Below are 17,586 nucleotides of genomic sequence, written 5' to 3'. Positions count from 1 at the left end.
GAATATTTTTGTATATTTTTTTTCTATTTATACTCAGACCTGTGGTTCCACTATTGGCAGATTTCACCACGTGATCATCCCTTTCATTATACTTACATTTTTTTTTATTAATGATGTAATAAAGCTAAAGACCTTTTAATGTTACCTTGTTCTTTGTTGTGCAAATTTGTTCTTTATATGGGTTATAGGAAGCGAGAATACGCAAAACATGGCCTTGGAGAAACTGCACAGCGTTGTAGGCATGTGTGATTTGGGGAAAACCATAGACTTGTTACAAACCAACAAGGCTTAGAGAATATGGAGAGCAGACACTGAGACTTCTTGCCTCTGGGGAGTTCTTAGTTTGGATAGCTAACTACACTGTCTGTGGGCGCAGCATGCCTTCACCTGAGGGGACGTCAGTTTTGTGGAATCAGATGGAGCCAGTGTTGGCCCAGGAAAGAGGTTTGCTAGTGTGAGATTCATACCAAAGACGATCCCCGGGGCTGTGTGAGATAGTAGCCTGATAGCAACTGGTGAGCAGTATGTATTAGAGGATTGACTGCCCTGAGGACTGCTTTGTAGACTCACAATTCAGTCCTGTGGTGTAATGAACTAGACTGGAGCGTAATTAGGATGGTCAGTTAAAGAAAGGAAGTCTCTTCCCAATAGGGCTAGAAGTGGTAGTAATGATCCTAAGCAGTGAGGTCTGATGAGTTTTATCACCACCCCTAATGGCCCTGGAAAGTCTATAGTGACCTGTGACTTGTAGGCATTGTATTCTAAAGACTGTTCAAGTTTTGTTCTAAAATTTGAAACAATAACGCCACCTAGAGTGTATTGCAACCACTAATCTTCGCTTTCACCTGCTGTCATATTTATTTGTCCTATCAAGCTCTGAACCACTGCTGAATACCTTCCAGATCTGACTTAACATCTGGCAGGAGACTATTCTTGCCAACCTTGCATTTACTTTACACACCTCTGATTTTTCCCATATTTACATTGATCCAGCATGTTTAATGAATCTGTAGATTTGTACTGTGAATTTATACTATTTCTTAAATTATTGTATAGACAGTCAAGTAATTTTATTGTAAAAAAAATTACTATTAGCCCTTAGAAAAATTAAAAACTTGGGGCTAAAACATTTTTGTAAGGAAAATGTGATTTGATTATTTTCATTTTCACATCTTAACGTTTTAAACTTCTGTGACGCACCTGTGGGTTCAAGGTGCTTACCATGCATCTAAATACATTCCTTGAGGGGTCTATTTTCCAAATGGGGTTTGTGGGGGGTTTCCACTGTTTAGGCACATCAGGGGCTCTCCAAATAGGACATGACGTGCGCTAATGATTCCTGGAAATGTTACTTTCAAAAAGTCAAATGACGCGCATTCCCTTCCAAGCCCTGCCGTGCGCCCAAACAGTAGTTTTCTCCCTCATATGGGGTATCTGTGTACTCAGGACAAATTGCACAACAAATTTTGGGGTCCATTTTTTCCTGTTACATGTGAATACAGCAGGATATATTCCAAATGAAAGTTAGATATAAATAGCAATTGGACTAAAATTTAACTTTTATTAATAAAGATAAAAAATAAACAGACTAACTGTGATGCCTACACCACGTGATATAACACATACAAGGGAAATAAAAAAGAGGGGTTGACGTTCCCTCTTAAGACACAAAAGGTACGTAGGAAAAAATACACATGCGCTGATCCGTTCCACCAGTAGATCAAGCAGCACACATTGGTTCCTATTCATACAGAAATAGCGATGCTAGAGAGTCGGGCAGGCACGGGTACACATGTAAGTTAGTGATATGTGCAATGTCTGCAAAAAATCAACAATAAGGCATTATACCCCCAATTGTCCTCTTACATGTTCAGAATACTATATACCACCAACTTGAGTGCTTAATCTGTCCTTCAATTAATCAAACTAGCTATATGCCAAAACCAATGAAAACTTATATAAAGCAGCAAAATAGGCCTAAGAAAACACATTCCTGACTGGAATAGTCAAATCTCTATATGCGTCTTGTGGAATAATTGCATACCCATATCAAGAGTTTCCACCTATATCGCAACAATATTTCAGTCAGATAAGATACAATGTGAATTCAGCCATAGCGCCTATATCACAGGCAGCTTGGAATGATCTCACCCATTTGTTGTAATGTGGAAAGAGAATTCGGCCTGTAAATGGCAGATAGCGTCTCCCGACGCGTTTCGTCCTATCCAGGACTCATCAGGGGAGTGACAGGGAACCTGCGGGGCTGCGTTACCTGACGCCCGCTTGTGCCTCCCTTATAAGCAGTATGATCGGACCGCGATGTATCGCACGCTGTTCTCGGCGTGCGCCACACTTGTCAGCTCATTGAATTCGTATGTACGGGACACCACGGACCTCCTAAGTAAATTGGATGGTGTTTTTCTTGACCCCGATATGGTAATAGGAAGCATAGATGTCGAAGCTCTATATTCCTCCATTCCGCACGACAAGGGCCTAGCAGCTGCTAGATATTTTTTGAACACCAGGGGCATACAATTTGACAAACACAATAAATTCATATTGAAAAGTTTGGCGTTTTTCCTCACTAAAAATATTTTTCTCTTTGACCAGAAGCTCTACCACCAGCTCAGGGGCACTGTGATGGGCAGCCCTTGTGCGCCCTCGTATGCAAATTTGCTCCTGGGCTGGTGGGAGGAGACAATGGTCTTTGGTGACTCCACGTTATGCCTCGATGATAAAGTCATATTATAGCTTCGTTACATCGATGACATTCTGGTCATTTGGAGAGGGAATTCTCTGGATTTTGGCTCGTTTGTGGATGGCCTTAATACCAACAACATAGGCCTTAGTTTCACGTATGAAGTGAACCCTACAAAATTGTCCTTTCTAGACATTTGCATTGAAAAAACTTCTAGTGGAGCTAGTTTGATTAATTGAAGGACAGATTAAGCACTCAAGTTGGTGGTATATAGTATTCTGAACATGTAAGAGGACAATTGGGGGTATAATGCCTTATTGTTGATTTTTTGCAGACATTGCACATATCACTAACTTACATGTGTACCCGTGCCTGCCCGACTCTCTAGCATCGCTATTTCTGTATGAATAGGAACCAATGTGTGCTGCTGGATCTACTGGTGGAACGGATCAGCGCATGTGTATTTTTTCCTACGTACCTTTTGTGTCTTAAGAGGGAACGTCAACCCCTCTTTTTTATTTCCCTTGTATGTGTTATATCACGTGGTGTAGGCATCACAGTTAGTCTGTTTATTTTTTATCTTTATTAATAAAAGTTAAATTTTAGTCCAATTGCTATTTCTATATATTTTTCCTGTTACACTTGTCAAAATATATAAATTTGGATCTGAAGTAGTAAATTTTTTGGGGAAAAAATGTTAATTTTTTTCCCCCCACATTTCAAAAATTCCTGTGAAGCACCTGAAGGGTTAATAAACTTCTTGAATGTGGTTTTGAGCACCTTGAGGGGTGCAGTTTTTAAAATGCTTTCACTTAGGGTATTTTCTATCATATAGACCCTTAAAGTGACTTCAAATGTAATGTAGTCCCTAAAAAAAAAATCGCTGGTCAACTTTTAACCCTTACAATTTCCTAACAAAAAAATGTTGGTTACAAAATTGTGCTGATGTAAAGTAGACATGTGGGAAATGTTATTTATTAAGTATTTTGTGTTTCATCTGTGATTTAAGATACAAGATATACTTAGGCACACTCTGGGGAGTCTGATGCAACAAAGTGTTTAATAAATACAGTATTCACAATGTTCACAAACGTTTCAGTCTGCAAGGACCTTCATCAGTGTGCTCTATAGCTAAGCGGAGAAGGGTGTGTGATATAAACCCTTGGGAGAAAGATATTGCATAAAAAAAATGTGGATAGACAGGAAATTCTGTAGATAGAGGGCTAAGGCTACTTTCACACTAGCGTCGTACGACACACGTCGCAATGCGACGTGCCGACGTACCGACGCATGCAGTGAAAAAAAAAAACACAACGGGGGCAGCGGATGCAGTTTATCAATGCATCCGCTGCCCCATTGTGATGTCCGGGGAGGCGGGGGCGGAGTTCCGGCCGCACATGCGCGGTCGGAAATGGTGGACACGACGCACAAAAAAAGTTACATGTAATGTTTTTTTTGTGCCGACGGTCCGCCACAACACGACGCATCCGTCGCACGATGGATGCAACATGTGGCAATCCGTCGCAATGCGCCGCTAATGCAAGTGTATGGAGAAAAAACGCATCCTGCAGGCAATTTTGGTGCCCCTGAAGATACTGTGGAGCGCAGTGGGAGCCAAAAAAACCAACGCGTTTCGGAATAGCGCCGATTCCTTCATCAGGGAACCCTGCGTGACTGACGATCACGTGACCCGAACGTCATCGCAGGTCCTGCACAGCATCGCATCAGTAACTTCAAGCACAGGCCGCGCGAGCATCTGTCACCGGCCGGGACGGCGCTCGCACAAGCCGCCTAGGAACTATGGACAATCTTTAAAGCACTTTTGTATATCACAGGTATTCAACTGAGACTGCGTATTTAATCAGCATTTCTGCATCTAAACATACTCACCTGTCTGGTATACTACTGGGGCTCGGTTCGGGTACTCTACTGGTGTCTTATTAGTTGAGACTTATAGGGTTTTATCACTACATTATTTTATATATGTGTGTGTGTGTGTGTGTATGTGTGTATATATATATATATATATATATATGTGTGTGTGTGTGTATATATATATATATATATATATATATATATATATATATATATATATATATATATATATATATATATATATATATATATATATATTATTTTAGATCATTTATTAACCAGTAGCGCCACGGCACTCCCTAGAGTATAAGGAAGTATCGCAGCAGTATCCTAGCTATATTTTATAAAAAAAGAAAGCATACCTTGAGACCATTTTTTTTTTTCTCTTTCCTTTAACCATAGTTTCTATCTCCACCCGATCTGGTTTGTGAATCACACACACCCCTCATTGAGCAATTTGAATACGTCCCTCACCTAACAGGTGATTGTTTGATTAATGTGCTTACAGCTTATAGCGCAGGTAAAACACATTATATATATCGGTTTAGGATTATTCATTCCGGTGTGTGGTACGGAATATTACCTGCAGCTGCTGATTTCCATCTGCACTAGCGCCGCTATCTTGTACATTTTTTACAAATTTATATTAATAATCACTTTTCTTCCCCATTTCCAATCTCTAATGGTACCCGACAGGGTTGCCCCCTTTCTCCATTGCTTTTTGCCCTTGCCATATAGCCATTAGCCCAGCTCATTAGATAATCCCTCCATAGAGGGAGTTCGCACGGATCGTAAGGAATTTGAAATCAGTTTATATGCTGATGATATTCTCCTGTCCCTTACCAATCCTTCCACATTTGCAAACCATTCTCAAATCCAGAGTATAAAGGATATTTCACCCTGGAGTTGGGTGGAGACGGGTATTGTTTATTTGGATCTGAGGTTTTCTAGAAACCTTAGCTCCTTGATTCCCAGCAATTTGGATTCTCTTATTGATTCTATTTCTAAAGAGCTTAGATTTTATGATGATAAAGTATTCTCATGGTGGGGAAGGTGCCTTATTGTAAAATCAATAATTCTTCCCAAGATCCTCTATATCTTCAGGTCCCTTCCTTTACTTGTTTCTACTTCCTATTTGACCAGTTTGCCGGCACACCTCAATCTGTTTGTTTGGGGCAACAAGAGAGCTCGTATAGCCTCTAGTCAACTGTATAAACATAAATTGCGTGGGGGTATGGGTCTTCCTAATGTTTCTGCCTATTATTTCTCTAATTTAATTAAACAGAGTCTATATTGGTGGTCTGCAGATCATACACCTTCATGGGTGGAATTGGAATTATATTTTAATAGAAATTCTCCACCTTGTAATATTATTATCAATTTATTCACCTCGAAGTCTTTGCTTCGGTCTGATCATCCGATATTCGTAGCTGTTCTTGTGGCATGGCGGAAATTTCTCAAAATGTAAAAGCAGTTTCACTAGGATGGAACTTATGCTGAGACTTCCCCTCTCTTTTTTGGCTACTGTTTTCTCGTTTGATCTGCATTCAAGTTGGGCTGACTGGGGAATCTCTAAACTACATGACATCTTTGATGGTAACAAGTTTGTTTCATTTACCCACCTTAAAGATAGGTTTGGTGTTCCCTCATCGGCTTTTATGCAGTTTACTATTTTAAAGGATTTTTTGAGGCCACTGGTGACTGGTCGCCCTCCTTTATCGGAGCTGGTGATTAATATTTTATGCAACTTCGGTCATAGCATATTTTGGTCTACCCAATATACCATATCTACCAATCCCCATACATGAGCAAATGGGAATCTACTTTGAATCTTTCTGTAGCTCTAGATGATTGGGAACTGGCCATGTCCTTGACTTATTCTGCCACCATGTCCATGGCTCTTCACGAGTCTTATTTTAAACTTCTAGTCTAGGTGATTCTCGCTTAGCATTTATTAATCCTTCCAATTCCCCTCTCTGCTGGAGGGATTGTGGACATTATGGTAGCCTTTCCCAATTGTTTTAGTTTTGTCCACGTATTAGACCTTTTTGGGATGAAATCTCTTCTCTTATTTCTATTATATTAAAACGTTCGGATTTTTTTCTGTCTCCTCAGTTGTCCCTGCTTTTGTTGAATGCAGATCAATTGACTCCACCGTTTAGGAAACTTGTTATACATCTGCTTTTAGTTTTTAAGAATGCTATTGCTTTTTTTAAAAAATATTCTAAAATACCCAGTTCACAAGAAATTGACAAACTGGCTTTGCATAAATCCTATGAACAAAAATTTACGTTACTGAATGGCTGCTTTCCTTCCTTTTTGAAAAAATGGTCTCACTGGCTGGAAATATTTCCATAAGAATTTACTGTAGCTATTGTTTTGTTATTTTATTCTATTTTTACTTTTATGCTTCATAAACGTTTCATGCCATTGCATTTATGTTAACCTTGCTCTCTCTATGTCTTGTTTTGGTTGAAAATGTTAATAAAATTGTTTGGAAAAACAACCACTGATATAGTGACACTTAGGCTAAGTTCACATTAGCATTTGAGTCCGTAGAGTGGTGCTGCGCACTTCTTTCCTTAAGCTCCACCTACTGTACTTCCGCATGAATCCTGTGTACCTATCTTTAACTTTGGGTATGAAGGGACATGCGTGTGTGCGGATGCGTCCGCATGCGTCGTTTTGACGTGCCCGCCGAACGCAAGAAAATGCAATATGTGCATGCACGGAGCTAAGGAAAAAAGTCTGCAGCACCACGCTGCGGACTCAAACGCTAATGTGAACCCGGCCTTAGTTCACTAGTAGCTAGTCATACCCGTGGATACCTAAGGTTCTGCAATGCCTGCACATGAGGAAAGAGACATGGTGAATCAGAAAAACTATGCTCCATTTCTAATTGGAGGTATTTGCTAATATTATTACACATTGGGGCAGGATCTTGGAGGTGGGAATACCCCATTTAATAGAGAAGAGAGGGGGGGGGAGTGGGATTAGGCAAAAAAGATGATAAAAGTGTGGTGCAAAAATACCATAACAGTAATTAATTTTAAAATGACTGGGCCTGGGACCCCGTGTGTCCTCCTATCTAAGGGCTTTCGTGGGGCCTTGTCATTCTGTGAGACACATGTGGCGCGAACATGCTCACTGCACCCTTAGATTAATTAATTGGGGTTGTATCTTGAAAAATGGGGTTGCTTATGAGGAGTTCTGTTGTTCTGGCACCTCGGGGGCTCCGCCAATGTGACATGGCACCCTCAAATCATTCCCACATAATCTGAACTCCAATAATGCGCTCCTTTCCTTCTGAGCCTTACAATGTGCCTCAAAAGTAGTGTCGTGTTTTTTTTACCACATACATGGGGTATTGGCGTACTCAGGAGAAGTTGTATAACATTTCATTTTCTCCTATTCTCCTTTTTGAAAATTCAAAATTTGGAGCCAAAGTAACATTTTAGTGGAAAAAATTGTGATCTACTATTGACTAAGCCCAATGTTACCCAATTCTTTGAATTTCCTTAGGGTAAAAAATGCTGAAAACACCCCGAGATTAACTCCTTAACTGTTTTAGAGCTGTGATTTTGTGGAAATAAATTGCCTTAATCTCAGTAAAGTCATTTGCAACTTGCATTAACGTCTATGGTAATTGAGTTAAGTACAACTTGCAGTCAGCCACAGAAAATCCAACACCATTGGAAACACTTACCACTCTGTCAGTCACCGCAGGTCAAAGTGCAACATAATAGGACATCATTCGAAGCCTGTACATGTGACCTAATCACACCATAACCACATTATTCAATCAGGGCTGCAAAGTCGTGGAGTCGGAGCCCATTTTGGTGGAGTCGGTGCCATGGAAATTGAGGAGTCGGAGGTTTGGCTTACCAACTCCACAACCATGGCAGGGCTGTGGAGTCGGATCCCATTTTGGTGGAGTCAGGGATTTGGCTTACTGACTCCGCAGCCTTTGTTCAATACTGTCGTCACTACTGCATCGTCCTGTCACAGAGGGAAGCATCAAGTGCCTGACAGGTTCTTTTAAACTTTTCAGGAGTTTCCTCTTTTTTTCTGTGTTTGGTAGGTTGTCTGACTTCTGAGATATATGCTCATTCCCTCTTCATTCCTCAGCTATCTGTATCTAATTGCTCTAATGTCTTGTGTGTTTACACCCACGGCAATGTCACCTTGGATTCTAGCAGTAATTTATGTGTGTGATTTATTAGGAGACCCATCGTTCATACAAGCAGAAGTTGGAGGAACTAACAAAGCTGCAGACACGGTGTTCCAGCTCCATTACCCGGCAGAAGAAAAAGCTGAAAGACCTGTCACTGGAACTGAAGAAGTATGTAATAGCCTTACGTCTGGGAATTAAACAGCAGATGCTATAATTGTTCACACCAAAGACGTGCTGTAATTACTTAGACATGTTCCTTGCCAGAGCAAGCCGAGAGAATGGCCCTGGCAGAGCACAAAACCTTTTCTTTGTGTCAGTAAAAAATGAAAAAAGTGTGTGGAGACCTGTGTAATGCACATAGGATAATTCTGGTCCATATTCCCTATTGGGGTATTTAGGCCATTATAGCATATTTCACATATACTCAATAGCTCCCAATCTAGAAGACATGGCACAAATTTGCATTGCAATTTCTAAAAATAAGGTTAGGGCTACACGAAGACTTTTGCTGCAACATATATCATGCAGCCGAGGGTATCATCACAGTGCAATAAAAGTGAATTGGGTCCCATTGCAACCCCAAGGGTACTGCGACAAGCAAATCACAAGAGGTCCATTGCTGTCTGTCTTTTTGTTGTTTTTTTTTTTTTTGTTTTTGTTTGTGACCTGCTTGTCTCAGTCATACATCATTCAGGTTTGGCAATTCACTTCTATTGTGCTGTGATGTAGTAGCGGCACCGTGCGAACCTGGGTCGTGCACCAGGTGTAATCGACAAAGTAACCATAGCCAGAACACCACAGCTTTCATTAGGCATATCAGCTGATCACCTTCGATTTCAGTTGCCAGGAACCTGTGCACACATAACCATGAGCAGCGCGGTTTACCTCAGGCTCTCCAATTACGTTTTACATTTTATTGTACAGTACTCTAGTGCTTTAAAGGGAACCTATCTGGTCGAATAATGCAAATATTGGGTCAATCTGCAGGATATCGATGATAGGAAGGTGCTCGGATGCAGTACTGTAAGTGCGACAGCTAGGAGAAAATGAACTTTATTTCTCCCAGGAGCCGCCGGCTTACAGTCATACAGGCATGTCAGCGTAACTGCAGTCATCGCTCATTATACTGTGAGTGGCGGCTGTAAGCACACCTTGGCACTTTGGCTGACAGCTCGCCCTGCAGTACAACAGTGCTAGGGCTTGTTTTTAGCCGTTGCTCACAGTGTATTGAGCAGTGATGGTAGCCGCATCAGCACCCGGCCACCGGTTTTCAGTCATGCAGACGTGTTGCTGCCATCACTCACGTGTGCTTACAGCCGCTCACAGTATAATGAGCGATGACTGTAGTCACGCTGGCAAGTCTGCATGACTGAAAACCGGTGGCTCACAGGAGAAATAAAGTCAATGTTCTCCCTGGTACCACACTTTCAGTACTGTGGCCTGGCACCTTCCTATAGTATCGCTTTTAACCTGCACATCAACACTGTGTCTGTAAGGAAATAGTGATGGCCAACGTAACAGGTTTCCTTTGAAGAAACCATAATTTTAAGGGATGGTTTTTGGCCAGTGTTACACACCAGCCACGGGCAGCAGTGTCTGCTAGACAGCTCCTCTCTGGCTTCTAGTCATGCAGCTCTGCTTGATTGATGCTGTTTTCTCACTAGTTGTCAGTTTTGGGAGAATCTAGAGGACAAAGCAGAGAAAATGCTGCAGAGAACCAAATACCGCTGTGGATTAAGATGTGTAAATGATGCGGCAAAGCAGCACATTCATACTCCACCTTTTTGCATAAAATCCACAGTAACATCCACAGCATAAATCACACTGAGGATATTTTCTTTTGTATTCATCCAGGATAAAGAACACACAAGAAAATGAAGACCAAATTACGGAAATCAGAGAAACTATGAAGCTGCGAGAGAAGGCATTTTTTGAAATGGAGTCTTTCCTCCCCAAGAAAAATGGGTAAAAAATGAAGAATTGTGATAGTCAGTTGCTTTAAATATACAGCAGCAATGTAAAATGCAATACTCGCTAAGTGTGTACTTAGAAGTACCCCCAACTCAAATTACAAAGCCCCTCCAAATCAAAGTGTAAGAACTAGTCCACAAGATACCAGTTAATTATTCTACAATACCATATATAATTAAATGTGTTTTTCTTTTTCCAAGGCGTTGATGACCGCCATTGTATAGTAATGCCTGATCTTATTGGGCCACTACTGTTGTCCAGCTTTCTGCGCACTACCTTGATGGACCCTAAGCTATCAGAGTCAGGGGAGAAATAACGGGAATAATGTCAGATATGCGATATTTAGATGAGTCCGTAAACGAGTTCTCAGAAGAAACTGCTTTCCCAATTATCGGCACGTTTACCGAGGCCACCAGTCACCCGATAAAAGAGCTTCTTACACGCATGCATAAAATTCAATATCGGCAGCACATCACCACATGTAAACAGGACATGGGCTGCTGCCAACATGATACCTTATGGGAAAAATAATCATATTAAAAATCGTTCTGCCTCCATTGTTATTTCGTCAGGCTGCGTAAGCAGTCCAGTAAAAGACCGCCAAGCAACTTGTATGGAGCCAATCGGCAGTCATTTAATGGAATGCTTCAACCCATGAAAATTAGCATATTAGCAAGATAAGTACTTTGTGTACTGGTGAAAAAATTATTCTGTGAAGAGCAGCTTATGTTTCTCAGTCTTGGTGCCTGTAATAGGATGGGGATAGCCTTGTTCCCATGATCAGAGGCTGTGCGGTGTCCTGGTCTAGAACATGTGAATAATATCCCATCTTGTTCAGTTGAGAGAGCGCTAGATCTCTCTCCATATACCATGTTTCATACTTGAGGAGCAGATGTAATGACTAGAAGATGTGACTTTGTCGAATTCTCTCTTTTTCAGATTGTACTTGAGTCTGGTATTGGGAAACGTGAATGTAACCCTCCTGAGCAAGCAGGCTAAGTAAGTAAACCTGCTTACCTAGGGGCCTGTCTGTTTTCACTGGACTATTAAAGGGACCAAAAATGCTATTTACTTGCAGATATAGAATGAATCTGCAGGAGAATAGCGCTAAACTTCTGCCTACATGCCCTACCGAAGCAGTGGTTACAGAGAGAAAATGAGCTTGCGTACTTCCTGTAGCCGTTTGCTTTCAGTTAACTTATGGGGTGGTGAAGGGAGCTATTGCAGTCACTGCGCACTATAAAGTGAGCGTGCCGTAATCACTCCCCAGCACTTAGGCAGCCTGCTCTACACACACGTGCACACACACGGTACACATCGTGCTGTAAGTGCCGGGGAGTGATTACAGTGTGCTCTCTCTATAGTGAGCAGTAACTATAACCTTTTCACAGCCCCGTTGACTAGAAGCGAGCAGCTACAGGGAGGATACCAGTTCATTTTCTCCCTGTAGCCGCAGCTCCAGTAGGGCAGACTGCATGACTGTAATGCGATTTACCTGACTATACAGTATGCTTGCATGCAAATAGCATTTTTGGACATGACAGTTATATTGTAGTATTAGTAGGGTGTACGCACTTTGAACCACATAGGTAAACTTCTTATAGAGATATATCATAAGTTTATATACGTAGTGTCAATGAATCAAGTGCCCGCCCACCAGTCACCTAAACAAAACTGCCCATAGAATTTTTCTGACCTCCGTACTGCTTCTTGATCCGCAAGCCACCTGTAGATTTCACTGTGACTTCAGTGGTCATGAGTCTGCTTTTCTTGATACTTCTGTAAATGGTTTATTTTTCTTTGTCAGATTTGCTTACAAAGATGAATACGAGAAGTTCAAGTTGTACCTCACAATGATCCTGTTTGTCCTGTCCTTTGTCTGTCGTTTTCTTCTGAACTCGAGGTAGGTAAATGGTACATGTACACCCTGGTGGTAAATGGGCACAGGAGCTACCGGACTGTGTGACCCTCCATGCGCCACTGACCTCTGTCTTCCATCTACTGGTTGTAGTTCATCAGTTTAATATTCTTTTTTTTATTATTTCCTTTTAGGGTGACAGACGCCATGTTTAACTTCCTTCTGGTTTGGTATTACTGCACTCTTACCATCCGTGAAAGCATTTTAATAAACAACGGATCGAGGTCAGTTAGGTTTTTTTTTCTACACATGAAAATTTTGATACACAGTGTGTCTGTAAAGTCATGGTGCACTTTTATAGTTTACATTTTGGCGCCCTTTCTCTGGCCCAATCATATAAGACCTGTTCATGAGGAGAGATAACAAGAACCAATCAAACAACATAAACTCATTTAAGCTATTGCTGAGCCCACAGTCAGATTAACCCCTGATAAACTGAACTGTGATTAACACTGCCAGGTCTGTGACATCATGCAACCACAAGCTTATGCTATGGTTTGGATGTGTGCAGGGGAACAAATGGAGCCCACATCAAACTGCACTGAATAGGTATGAAACTGGGATAGTTTTTCTTTTATTTGGAGCAGATTTCACATTTCTATCATTTTTGTTGCTTTCCAGCGACTGGTCAAAAGTGCACCATGATTTTATGGACACACTGTATTTTATTTCCTTTAAATTATGTTTTTCTGAACTTACTTGAGACAAATTGTAAATCCATTCAGTTGTGCAGACTAAAGAAAATGAATAAATGGCATTTAAAGGAAGATTATCATCAGAAAACATTGTATAGTTTTAATCAGGTTTTTATGTCAAATTTACATTTTTAAACAGATATATATACACATTTTTCACATTTTTTTTTCTTTATATCATCTGTTAAAAATGTTTGCGATTTTCACACTGGCCACTAAACTTCATACTAGACTCATACTTCCTGTTCGCTCCAGCAAACTTTTTAGTACTCTCATTATCATCACAGCCAGGATCACAGTGAACAGTAACACTTCTAGTTACAGTAGATAACAGAGGATCTACCATTCACAATAGGCAATGTCCAACTCGCCTCCTCCCCCTGCCTTCACAATGACCCAGATAAAAGCAAACCCATAAAGTTCTCCTATGAAAAAAAAAAAATGAGTGAGTCCGAACCAGTTTATTGCAGATTATGTCCATGTGGCTACATGTACAGAACAGAAAGTATGTCTAATATTACACTTAGTGGCAAGTCTAAAAACAAGATTTTGATCTTTTTAACCCCTTTCTGACCTCGGACAGGATAGTACGTCCGAGGTCAGATCCCCTGCTTTGATGCGGGCTCCGGCTGTTTTGAACAGCTGACATGTGCCCACAATAGCGGCGGGTGGAATCGTGATTCATCCGCCGCTATTAACTAGTTAAATACCGCTGTCAAACACTGACAGCGACATTTAACTACCGCATCCGGCCAGAAATGCGCTCATCGCTGACCTCCGTCATGTGATCGGGGGTCAGCGATGTGTCAGTATGACAACCAGAGGTCTCCTTGAGACCTCTATGGTTGTTGATGCTGGATTGATATGAGCACCACCCTGTGGTCAGCGCTCATAGCAATGCTGTAATTCTGCTGCATAGAGGTGATCTGTACATCACCTCTATGTAGCAGAGGCGATCGAGTTGTGCCAGCTTCTAGCCTCCCATGGAGGCTATTGAAGCATGGCAAAAGTAAAAAAAAAATGTTGAAAAAAAATATGAAAAAAAGAATACATAAAAGTTTAAATCACCCCCCCTTTTGCCCCATTCAAAATAAAACCATAAAAAAAATCAAATATACACATGTTTGGTATCGCCTTGTTCAGAATCGCATCGATCTGTCAATAAAAAAAAAGGATTAACGTGATCGGCGTCGCGAGAAAAAATACATTGAAACCCCAGAATTGTTTTTAAAATGCAATAACCGGCAATGAAAAGAACGTATCTGCACCAAATCATTAAAAACGTCAGCTCGACATGCAAAAAATAAGCCCTCACCCGACCCCAGATCACAAAAAATGGAGACGCTACGGGTATCGGAAAATGGTGCAATTTTTTTGTTTTAAGCAGTTTGGAATTTTATTTTACCACTTAGATAAAAAAAGACCTAGACATGTTTGGCGTCTATGAACTCGTAATGACCTGTAGAATCATAATGGCAGATCAGTTTTAGCATTTAGTGAACCTAGCAAAAAAGCCAATCAAAAAACAAGTGTGGGATTGCCCTTTTTTTGCAATTTCACCGCACTTGGAATTTTTTTTCCATCTTCTAGTACATGACATGCTAAAGCCAATGCTGTTGTTCAAAAGTACAACTCATCCCGCAAAACATAAGCCCTCACATGGCCATATTGACGGAAAAATAAAAAAGTTATGGCTCTGGGACGCAGGGGAGCAAAAAACAGAAATAACCAGGGTCATGAAGGGGTTAATATACATTATGATATAGAAATAAAATACATTCAGCATAAAACCCTGATTAGAACAATAGGTCATTTTCTGGTGACACATTCCCGGCAAAGAACTGAGCTCTAGGTGTGACAATATACATACTGATTACATTGATTCTGCACTTGCTGGCCCAGAGTATTATGGCTGCAGTGGTAGAGGCCAGTGTTTATTTCCATACATCAGGATCTATATGTATATGCATGGAGTAAAGGTTACTCCTCCAAGATCGCTGCTTAAAGGGAACCTGTCACCATGAAAATTCAGTCCAATCTGCAGGCACCATGGTATAGAGCAGGGGGATCTGAGCAGATTGATGTATAGTTTTGTGAGAATAGATTCAGGATAATGTGTGTATTAATAATTTAAAATTTTTCTGTGATTTCTGGTCCAGTGGGCGGTCCTATCAGTGACTGACAGCCATCTCTGTTTGCACACTTGTGCAAATAAGCTGTCAGTCACTGATAGGACCGCCCACTGGACCAGAAATTCCAGAAAGAGAAGAGGATTAAATTATTAAAACTATACTGAATCTTTTTTTCACAAAACTATATATATCAATCTGCTCATCTCCCCCTGCTCTATAACATGATGCTGCAGATTGGACTGCATAGTTAATGCTTCCCTTTAAGGACTTGTCAGCATTTAGTATTTACCATATCTATTGTGCAATTAGTAAAATGAAATTATGCCTTCTTTGATATTCCCTTTTAATAGATTCATTTTTCAGCAATGCACTGAATGTAAATTCCCAAATACAATTATTAAGAGTCCAAAGATAATCATCAGCAGCAATAAATCTTGTTAATCGAGGGTGCAATCACAGGATCCGACCAAATAGTCTATGGCTGTGTCACATGCTCCCACGCTTTGTCAAGATCTTATGATGTTCTATAAAAGGAGGTATAAATAACATTTATATGCACATGCTAGCACACAATGGCTTGGTGTATCTTTTTCATTTTAACCCCTTAGTGACAGAGACAATTTGGTACTTAATGACCAAGCCAATTTTTACAATTCTGACCACTGTCAGTTTATGAGGTTATAGCTCTGGAACGCTTCAACGGATCCCACTGATTCTGAGAATGTTTTTTCGTGACATACTGTACTTCATGTTAGTTGTAAAATTTCTTCGCTATAACTTGCGTTTAATTATGAAAAAAATGTAAATATGATGAAAATTTAGCAATTTTCAAAATTTGAATTTTTATGCCCTTAAATCGGAGACTGCTGCCACACAAAATACTTAATAAATAACATTTTCCACATGGCCACTTTACATCAGCACAATTCGCAATCCCCCCCCCCCCCTGTGGCTACGATAGCTCTGATTGCCTGTTGAAAGTGAAACAGCCAATCAGAGCAATCGTAATATTTCAGCAATTAAAATTGATGAAATATTACAATCCAGCCATGGCCGATGCTGCAATATCATTGGCCATAGCTGGAGACCCCAATCTGCCCCCCCCCCACCGACTGACAGCGGCGATCTGGCGCAGCTGTCAGCCTTTCCTACCCCTCCGTTCCCCGCTGCACTCCTCTCCCCTCCGCCCCCCCGTCCTGTCCGATCCCACCCCCCATACTTACCGAGTCCTGGGGTCCCTCCCGGTGTCCGTCCGGCTTCCAGGATGGGCGCTGCCATCTTGCAAAATCACAGTGATCAAAATAAAAAAAATAGTAAATAGCCCCCCCCCCCTTTATTGCCTGTTGTGAACTCTATTTTTAGGCTCCCTCTAGTGGTCACAAGTGGTACTGTGTAGTGTTGTCTTTCTGCAGGTTGGCTTTATCAGCTGGTTCGTTATCCTTGGTGGGTTTCCTATTTAACTCACCTGGATACTCAGTTCCTTGCCTGCTATCAATGTATTCAGTGCTCTTCAGATTCCTTGTGATTACCTTGCTCCCAGCCTCTCCAAGACGAGCTAAGTTTTTGTCCGTTCATTTTTTGATTATCAGCATTCATCATGTTTCTTGTCCAGCTTGCTAAGATGTGATCTCCTCGCTTGCTGGTTGCTCTAGGGGACTGAGTTTCTCCCCCCACACCGTTAGTTGGTGCGGGGGTTCTTGAAATCTCAGTGTGGATATTTTGTAAGGGTTTTTTACTGACCGCACAGACCCCTTTACTATTTTCTGCTATCTAGTATTAGTGGGCCTCATTTGCTGAATCTGTTTTCACCCCTGTGTATGTGCCTTCCTCTTACCTCACTGTTATTATTTGTTGGGGGCTTCTATATCTTTGGGGATTATTTCTCTGGAGGCAAGAGAGGTCTTTCTTTCTCTCTAGGGGTAGTTAGTTCCTCAGGCTGGCTCGAGACGTCTAGGATTTTTTAGGCACGTTCACCGGCTACTTCTAGTGTGTTTGGGTAGGTTCAGATTTGCGGTCAGTCCAGTTTGCCACCTCCCTAGAGCTTGTCCTATGTTTGTTACTTAGCTGGAGTAATTCGTGATCCTCAACCACTAAGGATCATAACAATTGCCCCCATAGGTAGG

The 17,586-nt window shown here is 41.1% G+C and overlaps 1 protein-coding gene across 1 annotated transcript in view; it reads left to right on the top strand.

The window, feature by feature from the left end:
* Positions 1-17,586, top strand: part of TMEM120A (transmembrane protein 120A) — an 83,014-nt gene that overhangs the window by 31,380 nt on the left and 34,048 nt on the right. Inside the window, exons 2-6 of the mRNA XM_077296278.1 lie at positions 8,797-8,915; positions 10,602-10,712; positions 11,658-11,717; positions 12,526-12,621; positions 12,771-12,860. Coding sequence (XP_077152393.1) covers positions 8,797-8,915; positions 10,602-10,712; positions 11,658-11,717; positions 12,526-12,621; positions 12,771-12,860 — 476 coding nt within the window. The remainder of the gene's footprint in view (positions 1-8,796; positions 8,916-10,601; positions 10,713-11,657; positions 11,718-12,525; positions 12,622-12,770; positions 12,861-17,586) is intronic.

Source organism: Ranitomeya variabilis, chromosome 3 (assembly GCF_051348905.1).
Source record: "Ranitomeya variabilis isolate aRanVar5 chromosome 3, aRanVar5.hap1, whole genome shotgun sequence".
Classification (NCBI taxonomy): Eukaryota; Metazoa; Chordata; class Amphibia; order Anura; family Dendrobatidae; genus Ranitomeya; species Ranitomeya variabilis.
Note: the sequence above shows the minus strand (reverse complement) of the source record. Positions and strands in the feature narration are given on the sequence as shown.